This window comes from Tamandua tetradactyla, chromosome 13 (genome assembly GCF_023851605.1).
Source record: "Tamandua tetradactyla isolate mTamTet1 chromosome 13, mTamTet1.pri, whole genome shotgun sequence".
Taxonomy (NCBI): Eukaryota; Metazoa; Chordata; class Mammalia; order Pilosa; family Myrmecophagidae; genus Tamandua; species Tamandua tetradactyla.
In genome coordinates, this window is record NC_135339.1 from 19,450,509 (window position 1) to 19,464,819 (window position 14,311).

The 14,311-nt window shown below is 44.5% G+C and overlaps 1 protein-coding gene across 9 annotated transcripts in view; it reads left to right on the forward strand.

Annotated features, from left to right (window-relative positions):
* KCNMA1 (potassium calcium-activated channel subfamily M alpha 1) overlaps positions 1-14,311 on the forward strand; it is a 767,272-nt gene that overhangs the window by 535,503 nt on the left and 217,458 nt on the right. For all 9 annotated transcript variants that reach the window (XM_077124801.1, XM_077124802.1, XM_077124800.1 and 6 more), the window contains 2 exons: positions 405-575; positions 2,195-2,286. In XM_077124801.1, coding sequence (XP_076980916.1) covers positions 405-575; positions 2,195-2,286 — 263 coding nt within the window. The remainder of the gene's footprint in view (positions 1-404; positions 576-2,194; positions 2,287-14,311) is intronic.

The window sequence follows — 14,311 nt, forward strand, 5'->3', positions numbered from 1 at the left end:
GCTCACCGAGGTTTAGCAGGAACTCAGTCAGGGATGGGCTCTCTGGCTTCTTCCCCTTGAAGACAAATGCTATCCAGCATGACCGGAGGCAACATCCTAAAGTGCAGCTGGCTCAAGTCTTGCACAATGAGAAGAAAATGGATTTTGGATTGTCTCCCTCCCTTCCTTCTCTTCTGTGCCCCAGTCAACCAGGAAGGCATTTCTTATTGCTGCAGCTCTGCTTTCTCCATCACCTGCTCTGAGCTGCTGAGCCTTCACCTATAGAACTCAAACCAGGCAACCAAACTCCTTCTTTTGAGAGCAGTGTGGCTCAGGAAGCGGCCTGCTTGGAGCTCTTGGGCTTCCTAGTATATTACGTTTATGTAATTTTGTCTTCCTTTTTCTTCCCTGGCTGCATGTTTTAGGTGGAGAATTCAGGGGACCCATGGGAAAATTTCCAGAACAATCAGGCCCTTACCTACTGGGAATGTGTCTACTTACTGATGGTCACAATGTCCACCGTTGGCTATGGGGATGTTTACGCCAAGACCACACTTGGCCGCCTCTTCATGGTCTTCTTCATCCTCGGGGGACTGGTAAAAACTCTTTCTAATGATGTTGATATTTATGGTTATTAAACTTTTCTGTTATCCGTGTCCCTAAAGCTTTGCATTTGTATATCGTGTTTCTGTATCAGAAGCCAGCAACCGTGCCTGAGTTACAATCGGGCCAAGTACGTACGAACGCGATTGTGACTTTTCTGCCTATTCTTTGGTGTATTAAACTTGTTCCTCATAGACATGAAGGTCCACAACCCTGGTCCATTGTCCCTGTCGTGGACAGCCACTTAGCACTGAACAAACCCAGTTGTCTTAAGAGAGTGATGCTGTTCATAAGTGAGCATGCCCATCCCCTAGCAATGTAATTCTACCCCTGAGGTTGTGCAAGGATAGCTGCTGTCACTGGCCCCTGGTAGATGCTGCTGATCCCTTGCAGAGAGCTTGCGGTTTCAAGAGTCACCCTCCCCTTTACGGTCCTCCCTATACTTCCAACAAACATGGTGGCTGGGGCGTGAGAAGGTAGGGGGGACCCAGGTCAGAACTTGGAGGGCATCAGCAGGCGAGCGGAGGGCAGTCTTGTAAACAGCCAGCCCCGTCACGCAGTGACACGTATGGAATTTTCCCTCTCCCTTTATAAAGCAGACAGTTTCACCATTTGCTTCTCCGGTCTAAGCAGATCTTTATGTAGCACTCAAATGTCTGTTATGATGTAATTTTCAAGGGGGGATTTCTGGCAACACATTGGCGGTTGCTGCATTTTGTCTTTCAGAGTAGCTTTAAGTTTAGATTCCTGCAGTGTATGAGGTAAGTGAGTAGAATCATAATTCACCGATGGCTCTCACTTATGTACACCGCACATGCATTTGTATCTGTTTATGCATACCTATCTCTGCTTTGTATGCATATGTCATATACATTCAAAAATGTATATAAATGTACATGTATGTGCGTACATTAACGTGAGCATTTCTAGAGTACTTAAAAAGTCCCTGTAAGTAATGGGACCCAGTTATCTGAAAAACAGGCCCATGTGAGTACCCAGCCACAAGCCAGATGTTTGTTGGACAAAACATGGCAGATTTGTTTTTCTCCTTGCTATCCTTTCCTCCCATGTCATCTCCTAAATTTACCTTTTGTGTTTTTGTGATTTTTTTTTTTGAGTGGAAAGGTTTATTTTTTTTATCTTCTTTTAGATTAAAGAAGTTTTTTTTTAATCTTTGTTGTTTGTTGGTGTTTGTTGTCTTTAATAACTCTTAAAGGCATTGATTCTCCTTTGAATTTTAATTAGAAAAGAAAAGTCTTGCGATAGTGTACGTGCGTGCCTGTGTGTTCATTTTGTCAGCATGCACGCTTTATTTTATTTATTTCTCTTCTGGAAGAAGAGCTAGATGCCAATTTATTTCTTATTTCTGCTGCTTTGTATTTTCTCAATGGTGATTTTTTCCCCCTTTTAGTTGTATGGGTTGGTTAACATTTTATTTTGTCCTGTGTGTTTTTATCGTATTCACAACCGAATATACGAATATATGCCTTCAGAGTTCTAATCCTTTTGTTTTGTGTTTTCAGATCTTAGTACGCCCCCTCCTTCTGCAAAGGTCACCCCTTTCTTTGGCCTGTCTTTTTAGTCTCTCTTCTGTCTTCTATCTTCTCCTCAGGCCATGTTTGCCAGCTACGTCCCTGAAATCATAGAGTTAATAGGAAACCGCAAGAAATACGGGGGCTCCTATAGTGCGGTTAGTGGAAGAAAGTAAGTATGCCAAGAGGTTGTGCTGCCTCCCCTGCAGTAGAATCCTCTCTGCATGCCATTTTTTTTTTGGCTCTTGTTTCTCTGTTTCATGCATGTAGGCAATGTTTGCTCGCTACGTGCCCGAAATTGCTGCTCTCATCCTGAATCGGAATAAGTTCGGCGGAACTTTTAACAAACATGGAGGCAGAAAGTAAGTCAGTTGCATCAGAAAAGACATGGTTGAGTGACTTCCATGTGTCCCTATGCTGGTGACGTCAGAAACCTGCCCCTCTCCCGCCCACTGCGGGTGCTTCTAGGAGGGAACGGCCAAATTCTGCATGGGGTGTGATGTCAGATGTTACCCTGAAAAGTTTGTCATACTTGGACCAACTACTTAGGCATTCCCACACACAATCTTCTTCCCCACCCCTCTTTTCCAAGACAAGTAGTACATTTATCTTGGAAGGTGTCCTTATATAGCGAGGCCCCTATTTTCTTCTCTGCCTACTGACAAGTAGGCCAAGCTTTTTCATTCTTCATGTCAGCTGGCTTAGTGATTGGATTCTGGTCCCCCAAATAAAGTGATGCCTCCTCTGGTGGTCTTTGTGCAGCAGTAACATGAGATAGGACTCTAGCAGGGAAGGTCCTAGAGAGGTCAAGGTCAAGGTCATTTATTGCCTAATGTGAAGGCATCATGGCCAACAAGAGCCAGTTTCTGCTCCTTAACCAAGAGACACCAATCTATCCTCAGAGGTGCTTGTTACTAAGTTGAAATTCTTTCTGGGCAAGAAATAGCATAGTCATGGTTTGTTGGGGTGCTCTTTGGTGTTCTTGATGAGTCTTCTGTTTGACTTCTTGTCTATGAATGCTTTCTTCTTGGGGGCTGTTTTAATTTGTGCTCAGATAACTAATACCAGCATCAATACCAATATGAGGGCCTAATATTCATCAGAGTGAAGCTTTTTTAAAAGGCTTTTTCTCAAGCACTCAGCCTTGTTTGATTTTGTTTTTGAGATATTATTTACATACAGTAAAATGTGCACATTTTTAGCACAGAGCTCGAGGAATTTCTACCTAAGTGTACACCCAGTAACACCATCCAGATGAAAACATAGAATATTTTCACCATCCGAGAACGGTCATGCGTGCTCATTCCCTGTCATGAAGGTACCTATAATGGAACTGTTTTGTCATTCATTTGAAATTGAACTCTTGAATAGTCTCTTTTGTTTTAAGAAAAAAATAAAACCAGTTGCCTTGTAATCGCCTCCTCCTTGTCTTGGTGGCAGGCTGTGTGGGATGGAGCAACGCCCTGCTTTCCTTTCCATGATCCCATTGCATCCTGAGCTCAGGTGTCCAATCCTCTGTTCAGAAAATGAGTCAATGGGGGAAAAAAAGGACTCATTTTCTTGAACTACCCACAGGACACCAGTTTCCTTTCAAAAGAACAAAGGACTGTGGGCAAGAGAGGGCCAGTTGGCGTCTGTTCAGCCCAGGCAGCAAATTCCTCCACCTTCTCTCTAATGGAATCCTGCTCTTCCTATTATCTTAACAGCCCTGGATTGGGTTAGAACCAAGCTATTCTGATTTCTGGGCCATCGGTTGGATCCAAAGGCCAAATAAGTCCAGAGATTCTCCTTGTGGTCATCTCTCACATGCCAAGAGGAAAACTGCTTGTCTTTCTGTTTAGGCTTTAAGCTGGGGACAGGCTGCCATTAAGCAGAAGGCATTTGGAGGGCCTGGGGCTCTCTTTGTGGCCTTCCCACCCTACTGTCTGTGCCAGCATTTCCTTCTCACTGCTTCCGAAGAAGTCAATAAAATCAATTCCTCTGAAGTCTAAGTTGAAAATATTTCTTGACTTGCACTCCAAATAATATTTTGCCACAATAATTTCCCTAGCAAAACGTGGGTGGGCCTGGTGGCTGGCAGCTTTTGTTGATGGGGGACCAGATGGCGCCTTAGACCAGCACTCACTCCCCCAGCCCTTGGTCAGAGCTGGTCCTCTTTTTGCCTTGGCACTTTCCCCTCAAACCCTTGTGTGCTGATGACTTCAGATCACAGATTTTCTACAGTTTTGTTCTTGCCTTATAATCATTTATCACTGCTTGTAGCCTGCTTTTCTCTCTTTCTCTCTCTATCTCTCCTTCCATTCTGAAAATGCATGCTTTCCTTTTAATGTTCTCTTTGGGTCTCTGATGTCCCCCAACCCTGCGGACAGAGAGTTGGTGCTGTCATCAGCACTGGGACTGTTCGCTTTATGCGTTGTGACCCAGTTCAAAAGCTAATTACTAAGTAGTTTAAAGAAGCCCTTTGGTCACTTAGATCTTTCATCAGAAAATATAAGCTTGGGGAAGGAACGGTAATAAAGGGCCATTAGCACCCTTTGTTTGATGTTGTTTTTCCAGTGGGTAGAACAAGATTGATGAAATGTTATGTTTGGCCAAAATTTGAGTTTTCATTTGGAATTCAGTGTTGAGAGAATGGGCTGTCAGAATCAATAAGTTTTCTTTCGCTTGGGACGTGGGCATGTGGTAGTAATTAGCAATATAAGGTCTTTAGTTGAGCAACCAAGCATGGGTTCTGGCAGCAAACATAATGAGAAACTACAGTTGTTCTATTTCTAACGTCAAAAAGTTTCCAGATAAAATTAAATGCATTTGCAAAATGAAAGCAGCTAAACTTTGTTGAAAGATAGAGTTCAGACACTTAAAATAGCATGCTGCGCTCGGCGTTTTTGTGTATGCATAAATATATGTGCTATACTCATGGACACACGTACATACATGGTTCATAACCAAATGAATGCCCAGAAAGTCATTAAAACATACACATGGTAAAGGGATTTTGTTGCTGCATGCATATTTTATTCGAGAATAACCTCTTTAACAATGCGTTTACTTGTCAGACGACTCAACTGTAGCTCATGATACAAAGCTACAGAGTCACAAAATTTTGAAATTCAGTAACTATTTCAAGTAAAGAAATGTAGGCAGTGAGGTTCAGAGTTTTGCTTATGTAACACCCAACTTGCAGATATCAGCGAATACCTAGATGTCATTGGTTTCTGATTTTCAGTTTTAATCTACGTATTTGGCCTCATGTGTAGACTTTAGGAAGTCAGAGCATCTCCACCATGAACATGGTACCCAGTGCTTGGCTCCAACATTTTCATCAGGGTTCCTTGCCCAACCTCCCCAGCTCATCCAGCGCCGACAGGAGGTGTGGGTATGCACACACCCATAGCTACGATTGAATTTATTTTATGTAGGTGTTCTGGGGCTCTGAAGCATAGGGTTCTGGGTGAAAACAACCAAGGATTCAGTAAGAGCCTGAGGCAGGCTCTCGCCCCTGGTGGGGGGTGTTGGGGAGCTTCGCCTCTTGGCTGATGCTGTGAGCCTTCGTCAAATGAGTGGCCTCTCTTGCAGCCTGGCTTCCCTTCTTGAGTCTGACATCCCCCTTCTTGTCTTTGTGTTCTCAGAGCTGCATAGAGGTATGTGGAGGCCAGAAGGTGGGGGGCGGGGTGTTGGAGTGAGACTTCCATGGCCTTGGGGATCAGCCCCTCCCATAGCCCCTTGCACTCCCCCCAGAGGTTTCCTCTCTGAGTGTGACTCGGCCCACTCCTGGTTAGTTCATGAGAACTGATGAGCTCATGGTCAAAGGTCTCATGGCCAAAGGCCACAGAAAATAATTGGTCATAGGGAATAACCCACCTGCCATGCACTCTCATTCAAGGTGTCAGGGCTGGGGAGCCTTCCAGACCTTGGTTGGCCCATGGCTTTTTGTTTCAGGTCAAAACAGAGACAGCCCTAGGTAGGAGGGTGTGGCAGGTTTAGATCAACCTGCTGGTTCCTGGTAGCCAGCTGTTGAGGGAACACAAAAAAAGGGAGGAAGGAATAATGAAGGACAAGGTCCAGCAAAGCAGGAATGAAAGTGGATGTGGTCAGCTTGCAGACAAGGACCCCCGGCTCTCTGTGGAACCTGAGCTCCCATTCTGGCTTTGCAAACAGTTATCAGGGAGGAAAGGGCTGTCACCGTCTCTATTTTACCAATGAGGAAACTGAGGAACAGAGTGGTTAAATAACTTACCTGATGTCACACAGCCAGTAAAGGGAAGGGCTAGGATTTGATCCTGGCCACTGTGCCCCACTGTGCTGTTCTGCCTCTCCAGTTCATCTCCTGAGGCTTCTCTCAGCTCTAGACTCGATGTTCATATCAGTGCATGTCTTCCTCCACCTCTGCCTGTAGGTATGGCCAGAACTCTGTCATACCAGGGAGGAGGGAAAGGGAGAGGTAGGCTTGAGTTTCACTTCGGGCCTGTCTCCTCCTCCTCCTTATCCCATCTCTAAGGATCTGGAGCCAGTGACCAAGGGGTGGGTTGGAGACAAAGCCATCTCTTCCTTTATTTTTCTCAGTCTGGTTAGATTAGGTTGGACAAACAGAGCATTACCCAAAGTGAGATTTGTAGGTTATTTGTGGATTTCAACACTTCGAACCCTTTCCAGTTCCATCCTTTCTGGGCCATTCATTTCCTAGGCTACCAGCCACAGTGAATTTGTTGGAATTTGCCAGAACCTGGGCTTCTTCTCTGGGCAGGTCCTACCTACCTGATTTCTTAAGAATTCTAATATACTGCAGACTTCTGACCTGTATTCTAATTCAATGCTTTAATTCTTTGGTTGGTCTGTAGCACTGTACTTTGCAATTCTGTGGTGGTGACTTCTCTTCCTTCCTTCCTTCCTTGCATCTGTCTGTCCATGCATTTATCTTCATTTCTTTGGTTCCTGTGTTTGGAAATGAACCTTTGGATAGCAAAGGTTCAGATAGCAAGGGCAACCTGCATAGTCACGGACAGGGTTTCTTTTACTAACACATTCTGGTGTTTTTCTTTCCACAAATGGTGGCTATTTCTTTTTTTTTCTTTTTAATTTATTTATTAATTAAAAAAAATTAAGAACAAACAAGCAAAAACATTAACGTATCATTCTGTTCTACATATATAATCAGTAATTCTCAATATCATCATATGGTTGCATATTCATCATTTCTTAGAATATTTGCATCAATTCAGAAAAAGAAATAAAAAGACAACCGAAAAGGAAATAAAATAACAGAAAAAAAAAAGATTTTACGTATCATACCTCTTACCCCTCACTTTCATTTATCACTAGCATTTCAAACTAAATTTATTTTAACATTTGTTCCCCCATTCCTTATTTTTATTCCATATGTTCTACTCGTCTGTTGACATGGTAGATAAAAGGAGCATCAGACACAAGGTTTTCACAATCACACAGTCACATTGTGAAAGCTATATCATTATTCAATCATCCTCAAGAAACATGGCTACTGGAACACAGCTCTATATTTTCAGGCAGTTCCCTCCAACCTCTCCATTACATCTTGAATAACAAGGTGATATCTACTTAATGTGTAAGAATAACCTCCAGGATAACCTCTCGACTGTGTTTGGAATCTCTCAGCCATTGACACTTTGTCTCATTTTGGTCGAGAAGGTTTTCTCAATCTTTTTCTCTACTCTTCTCCCTTTTGGTCGAGAAGGTTTTCTCAATCCCTTGATGCTGAGTCTCAGCCCATTCTAGGGTTTTTCTCAATCCCTTGATGCTGAGTCCCAGGTCATTCCAGGATTTCTGTCCCACGTTGCCAGGAAGGTCCACACCCCGGGAGTCATGTCCCATATAGACGGGGAGGGCGGTGAGTTGGCTTGTTGTTTTGGCTGGAGAGAGAGGCCACATCTGAGCAACAAAAGAGGCTCTCTTGGGGGTGACTCTTAGGGGTGGCTGTTTCTTAACTTTCAGTGAGATTTAGAATAGTTGGAGCCCCCACTGAAAAGTACTCTGCAGGGTACACTGTCTGTGTTTATTTCAGAGCTGGAAGTTTAGCACACAGCAGGTTTTAACCTCCTGGCAGGAGTTAGGACAGATGCCTTCAGCCTCAGATGTGGCTTCAGGATTGTAAGGAGCCTTAAACCCTCATAGGTGGGGAAACTTTGCCATACTTCTCCATTTAAAAAGGAAAGCAGGATGCTTTATGATATTATTTAATGTAAGTTTTCATGCCTTAAAGAGCATCGATAATTTAGAATAAAATGTCAAGAACTAAAAGCTGCTAGGCACAGTTGGTTCAGTGTCTCCCTGTTTGCTCCCGTTATCGGTCCCCACCGGGGCGTTCCCTCCATCAGCAGGCACTCCCTGAGATCTTACAGTGTGTGTCAGGTACAGCATCGGGGCCTGTTGGAAATGAGGGATTCAGTGCTGAGCAAGCAGCCCGTGCAGCCTGCCGCATGGAGATTATTGTCTTGACTAGGGAGTTCACAGGTGAGGAGCAAAGGGCAGGACTGAATTCATATTCCAATTCTGCATTTTAATGCGTGCTGCAAAACAAAAAGGCTAAGAGTCTGTGATAGAGAAAAAGGGCAATTAATTACACAGAAGTGGTCCAAAGAGGTGACACCTCAGAAGGGGTGACAATAAGCCTGTGCAATGACTACTCAACCCAACTTGCATCACCCTCTAAGCTGAGACAGCACCCTAGGCTTTAAAATTCCAGTTATGTGAACTTCCGTCCAGCCGTAGGTCCTCAGTGCTACAGCCCAGAGAGCAAGTATTCAACATCTATTTCGCTCTTAGGCTCCATGCTTGCCTGAATAACACCCCCCTGGCACTTTCCAGAACAGGCCATCCCACATACCTTTCCAAGTTCCTTGTTATTGGATCCTTATTTAACCTCTCATCTTATCAGAAATAGGCCCCTCCCCTCACTCGTCTTCCTTTTATTCCTTTCTAAAATCACTTTCTTTTGCTGTCATGTAGCAACATGAAAGTCCATTCCGTTTTCTCCACCACATTCGGGTTTGTCTGCCATGGTGCTAGACTATTTTTCAAAGGAATTAGACTTTTAAATGGTCTGCTATGCCAAGGCAGGGATTATGTCCCTACACTGACACATTTAATCTGCCCCCTATATCCCACTTCCACCTAAAGAGAGTTAACATGAGTCTTTGCCACTCATTGATTCCACGTGTGTTTATTTACTGCCCACCACATGCCAGGCAGTGGGGACAGATGTATTTTCTATATTCCCCAATAAATCTCCAAATGTGCCACATCTCTCTTTAGCTGCCCGTTATCCAGCTCAGCCACCTAAGTGGTTGGGGATTTCGTTTGAACTCAGCGCTTATTGAAACCTCCCCTCCTGGTTCCCAGAGGTGACAGGTTTCCTAAAATAACATTTCCATCTCTGCACTCTGAGAAGGCTGGCCTCTATCACTTGTGAATAGGACTCGGGGTTAATTCGTGAGGTGCTGAGTTCGACTGAGCACCCTGGCCTCCTGTCCTTTCCTGTTTATGCATCTCTTGGGTAACAGTCTCACTTCTCTTGGGGCCTGCAATAAGGGGGCAGACTGCTCTCGTGAGGGAAGTTTCCTATATGATGTCATTTGTGGTTTCTGTATCACAGACATCCCCTTAATTCCCCCCAAAGATGTCCCTCTGGTTGAAATAAGACTGAAACTTTGCATTTTACACAAAAACTTTGATTCCTTGTCGAATAAGCCATTCAGCACTCTGGTAGGGTTGCCACGTGACCCCCTGGGCTGAGCTCCCCAGAAGTTTCTTCAGATCCCCAGATTTTTAAAAGCCGTAAATTAGCAAATCATCAACATATCACCAGGAAGGATCATCTGGTAGCGATTCTAGTCAGAAGGAAACACGGTGTTCAATAACCGATCTTCCCAGAGATATGAAGAACTGTAGACAGACAGATACAGTAAATAGGATGACAAACAGATAATTCAAGTTGACAGACCATCTTGGACTGATTAGGCATTCCGCTTTGATTAGCATTAAACTTTTGGAGAAGGGGGAAAAAATGAGATTGCCTTAATGCCTTAGAAAAATGACCCCTTGACTACTTCTGAAATTCAGTACCGAGGGGCCAATAGCAAAACAAGTGTCATTAGATGCTGTATCTTATAATGTAGTATGCCGAGTATTCCTTTCCAAGGACAGGGTAATGAAACCTGAACCCAGCCGGTCTTGGTGGGTGTGGATGTGGGCGCCTCTTCCTGTGCATCTGCTGTGGATTCTTGTAAGCCACGTTTTCAGTCCCTTTCAAACTTGAAGTTCTATTTAAGGAGACTTGGATGCATATTAAATCACTTTCCCGATAGCACTAATGTTCCCCCCTCCCCACTTTCCTGCTGTCTCTCTACCCTTCCATACACTTAAGAAAATGTTCCAGCTATTGTTCTGAAAACAAGAATAGAAATGTAGGTGGGAGATGCACTGCCTACCTTTGGGGGAAAAAAAAAGTCAGACTCAAGCCTAAGACTTTTGCTCCTAAATATTCTCCCATCAAAAAGGAAGAATTCTGAATATGACTTTTCTAGTCATAATCCCTGAAGATACTTTCTGCTCAACCTTACATTTGATGGATGAATCTTTATTGGGTAGATTCAGAATCTAAAGGACAAATGTGACCACCCAAGACTAAGTCCTATTGTGTTTTCTGTCTTCCTGCTGTGTCATTCATTTAATAGAAGTCTTTCCAAAACTTTGCAAAGGTGTTCATGGTAGATTTGGGGGTTCATACCACTAGTGTTGTCATACATTGAAAGTAAATCAAGTAAATGTTCCAACTGGCCAAGTCGGATCTCTTCTGCAAAACCCCTCTAGAGGCTGATGCAGTGAGAAACTATGGCAATCTAAATCAGTTGCTTTCACAGTTCACATCGCCACATTTAGTAATGGTGTCACTTGCCCTTCCGTGGTGTTGCCTAACGCTTACCTGTGTCCCTACTGACAACCACCGGACTGTTCCAGAAATGGATACCAACTAACAGTAAAAACAATCTTTGTCTCTTCTTTGCTATAGCTTCCCAGCAGGGGACTTGGAAGCAGCTCAGAGAGAGATGTAGGCCTATGTCTGTGAGAGGTTTTATGACCTTAGCCACTGAACCTAGAAGGTAAATGTCACCTGGTATAGAGGGCAGATTTAGGAAGATTCCATCTCAATTTATTTCTCAACAAACAATTATTTGAGCAACTATGCCAGGTACTATGGGCTACAGGATGAACAAGGTGTGATTCTTGCTCTCCTGGCATTGGTTAAGACTTTGATCAATCAGAACCAGCCAAGGAGCCATGGCAACCAAACGAACTTAACAACATAGAAACATCAACCCAGTGAATGCTCTTTTGGCAGGAATTTTGTTCCATAAAATCATGAAGGTATGAAATAATCATGGTGGGAAGCATTCTGGAAGGAATGCTCCTCAAAGCTTTTGGTAATCCATAGCACCAAATGAACCCATTTGTACAGTTAAGTGCATCCATGCCTAAAAGCCTAGGGATGTAATGATGGACCCAGTAAAGGAGGGGTGCAGTGAGATTTGGTAGGATTAGTGCAATGAGGAAGGACCTGACCCTGTGGTCCACTCCTTTTCCATGGCTCACACATCTCTCGTGCTGTCTCAGCAAGGCCTGAATTTCATGGACTTTTTCCTGTAGGGTTTAGTCGCAATGAATGGCTAGCAGCCTCTGCTAGCTGGGGCAGTGTCTTTGAGTGTGGCTGTAGCACATGTCACCTTTGTCATTATGGAAGGGTCGTTCCCAACAGCATGTGCTCTAGGACCATGATGCATGACTTTCCAGAGGTGTTAGGCAGAGAGGTGGGTCTTTGCAAAGTCAAGCTGGCATGGGTTATGCTTTCATATGCGAAAGTCAGAGCCAGCTCTTTCTTCACTTTCATCTCTCCTCTATTCTACCACCATCCCCAAGACACCAGGTTGACCTTTGCCTTGATTTTCTCTTTTCCTAGCCCCTGCTTGGTCCCGAAGGCATTACCGAGTAGAGACAAGTTGATCTGCTTTGGTCTAAGTAGAGGAAAGTGCTAGTCAGTGCTCTGATTTCTAAGAATAGAGAACCATCTGGGATTGAAAACTCAGGCCAAGGCAAGACTGGTTTATTCAAAGATGGCCAGAGGGCACCATGCCTGAACTAGTGGGATGAATAAAATGCTGTTGGGTAAGGGTGCTGGAGAGTGAGACATGACCAAACCAGTGCAGTTTGTGAGCGTTGGGCAATTATACGGTTGCTCACTTATGGAGGTTGCGTAGTTCCTTTCTAGGGAGGCATGGAAGGAGGAGAGCGAGAAAGTAAACAAAATGATGGTCATAATGCCACATACTGGGCTATAGCGAAAGTAATAAACCACAATTAAGGTTAATCTTCCAGCCAGAGTTCTGTAGTTGTAGGTAATAGAAATTGATTCTTGCCGCTTAAGCAGAAAAGGCATTTTTTTTGAAAATTAGAATAGCTTATAGAATCCAAGGAAGAGCAGGATCTGAAGAGCAAGTTCCCCAAAGGAGAGGTAAGGGGCCAGGGAAGCAGCCCTGAGGATCCAGGAAGCAAAGACATAGGACCAGTCTTCATGGGGCTCTGCTATGAGAGTGAATCAACTCCCACTGTCAACTTAGGGTCAGTCAATTCAAGATTTACATTCGGAGGAGAGAGCACTGATTGCCCTAGCTTGGTTAGGGAACTTTGCTTAAGTTTCCCAAGACTGGTTAGGGGAGTCTTGGGAAGACCCCTTAGGGGAGAGGGGGTCCAGTGAGGATAGTTTCTCAAACTAAAAATGAGGTGCTACAGGCAAAAGGAAACTGCTGGGCAGTTAAAAACAACCAATATCTCCTACACTTGGGTTCTGTTTTGTTTGTTTGAAGACTTGGACTGAGGCTTTGGGTAGGCTGTTTGCTTGTTATCACGTGCATACCTATGAAGGTGTGATCAGGGGGTGTAGAAATGATCCGTCTGGGGTGACACAGGTCCTGGCCTGATCGCCCATGGTGGTAGAATGTGCAGGAAGTTCTGCTCTAGTCAGGGCATCGCAGTATTTTTGTTGTGGCTGCCAGTGAGCTGTCCTCTGACCTTGGGGCTCTGTTTAAAGAGTTGTCTTTGCCGCTCTGTTAGAATCAATTACTCAGCCTCGTGCCCCTATTGAGGGAAACAGCCTGGCTCCTCCAGAATACCTCTGTTGACAGCTGGAGAAGATGATTACTTTATTCTCTTCCTCACTAGATGGGAGAATGTGTTTCCTTCCTCTGTGATTAGCAGAGGACTGGACGTAACAGTGGGTAGGAAATTATCTTCTTTCCGGCCTTCCTTGGTTTTTTCATTTGTTTTCGCCGGAAACGGTTGTAAGGAGCATTTGGGATTGAGGATACGCCATGCTCTCACAGTTGTTTTGTTTTCGTTTTTGTCCCCTTTAACATAGTGTAGTCTCTCACAAATGTGAAATACCCTAGGAAAATCCAGGGGGCAGAATCAGCTGCTGAGCTAACAGGCCTGCAGGTAACGAACGGTGGAATTTCTTTGACATGTACCAAGGCATAGGGCATTCAGGCCAAGCCTGCTTTACCCGCCGGGTCACTGGCCAACAAACAGCTGAAGAAGACCTGAGGGTTTGGGACCCTGAGCGAGGTCCCGTGGTGGAGTGGAAGGTGAGGCTGCAGGAGGCTAGAGTTAGCCTTTGTGATCTCACCCACCTAGAAGGCAGCTAGCTCCTTGGGACAGCCTCTCTGCAGAGGAAGGGACGCTAGAGGGGGTGGGAAGATGGGTGTTGGGTTAGTCTGCTTCCTTTTGGGCAGTGGAGTCATGAGCCGCAAGGGAAGAGCGAGCCAGGCCACTCTAAAAGACTTGCCCTAAATCAGGGAAGGCTGTATTAAGACAAAGCAGTTGAAGAAAGTATGACCCAGTGACGTCGAGTATAAAGGCCAGAAACTTCTACTCTCTGCTTGGAAAGAGCCATGAAGAAGCTGTTATGTAGACACTTCAGGGTCCACATTTGAGCAGAAGCATGAACTTTTAATACTGGCCACTGTGTGCATTTGGTAGTTGGGTCTCTGACCACCCCACCCTGCTTTATGAAATACTGCTGAATCCCTTCCACAAGTACTTTTTAATATTCATTCCCATTGTTTGCAGCAGCTACCAATGGTGAGAGGCCCTGGGGGGAGGGTGAGCAGGGA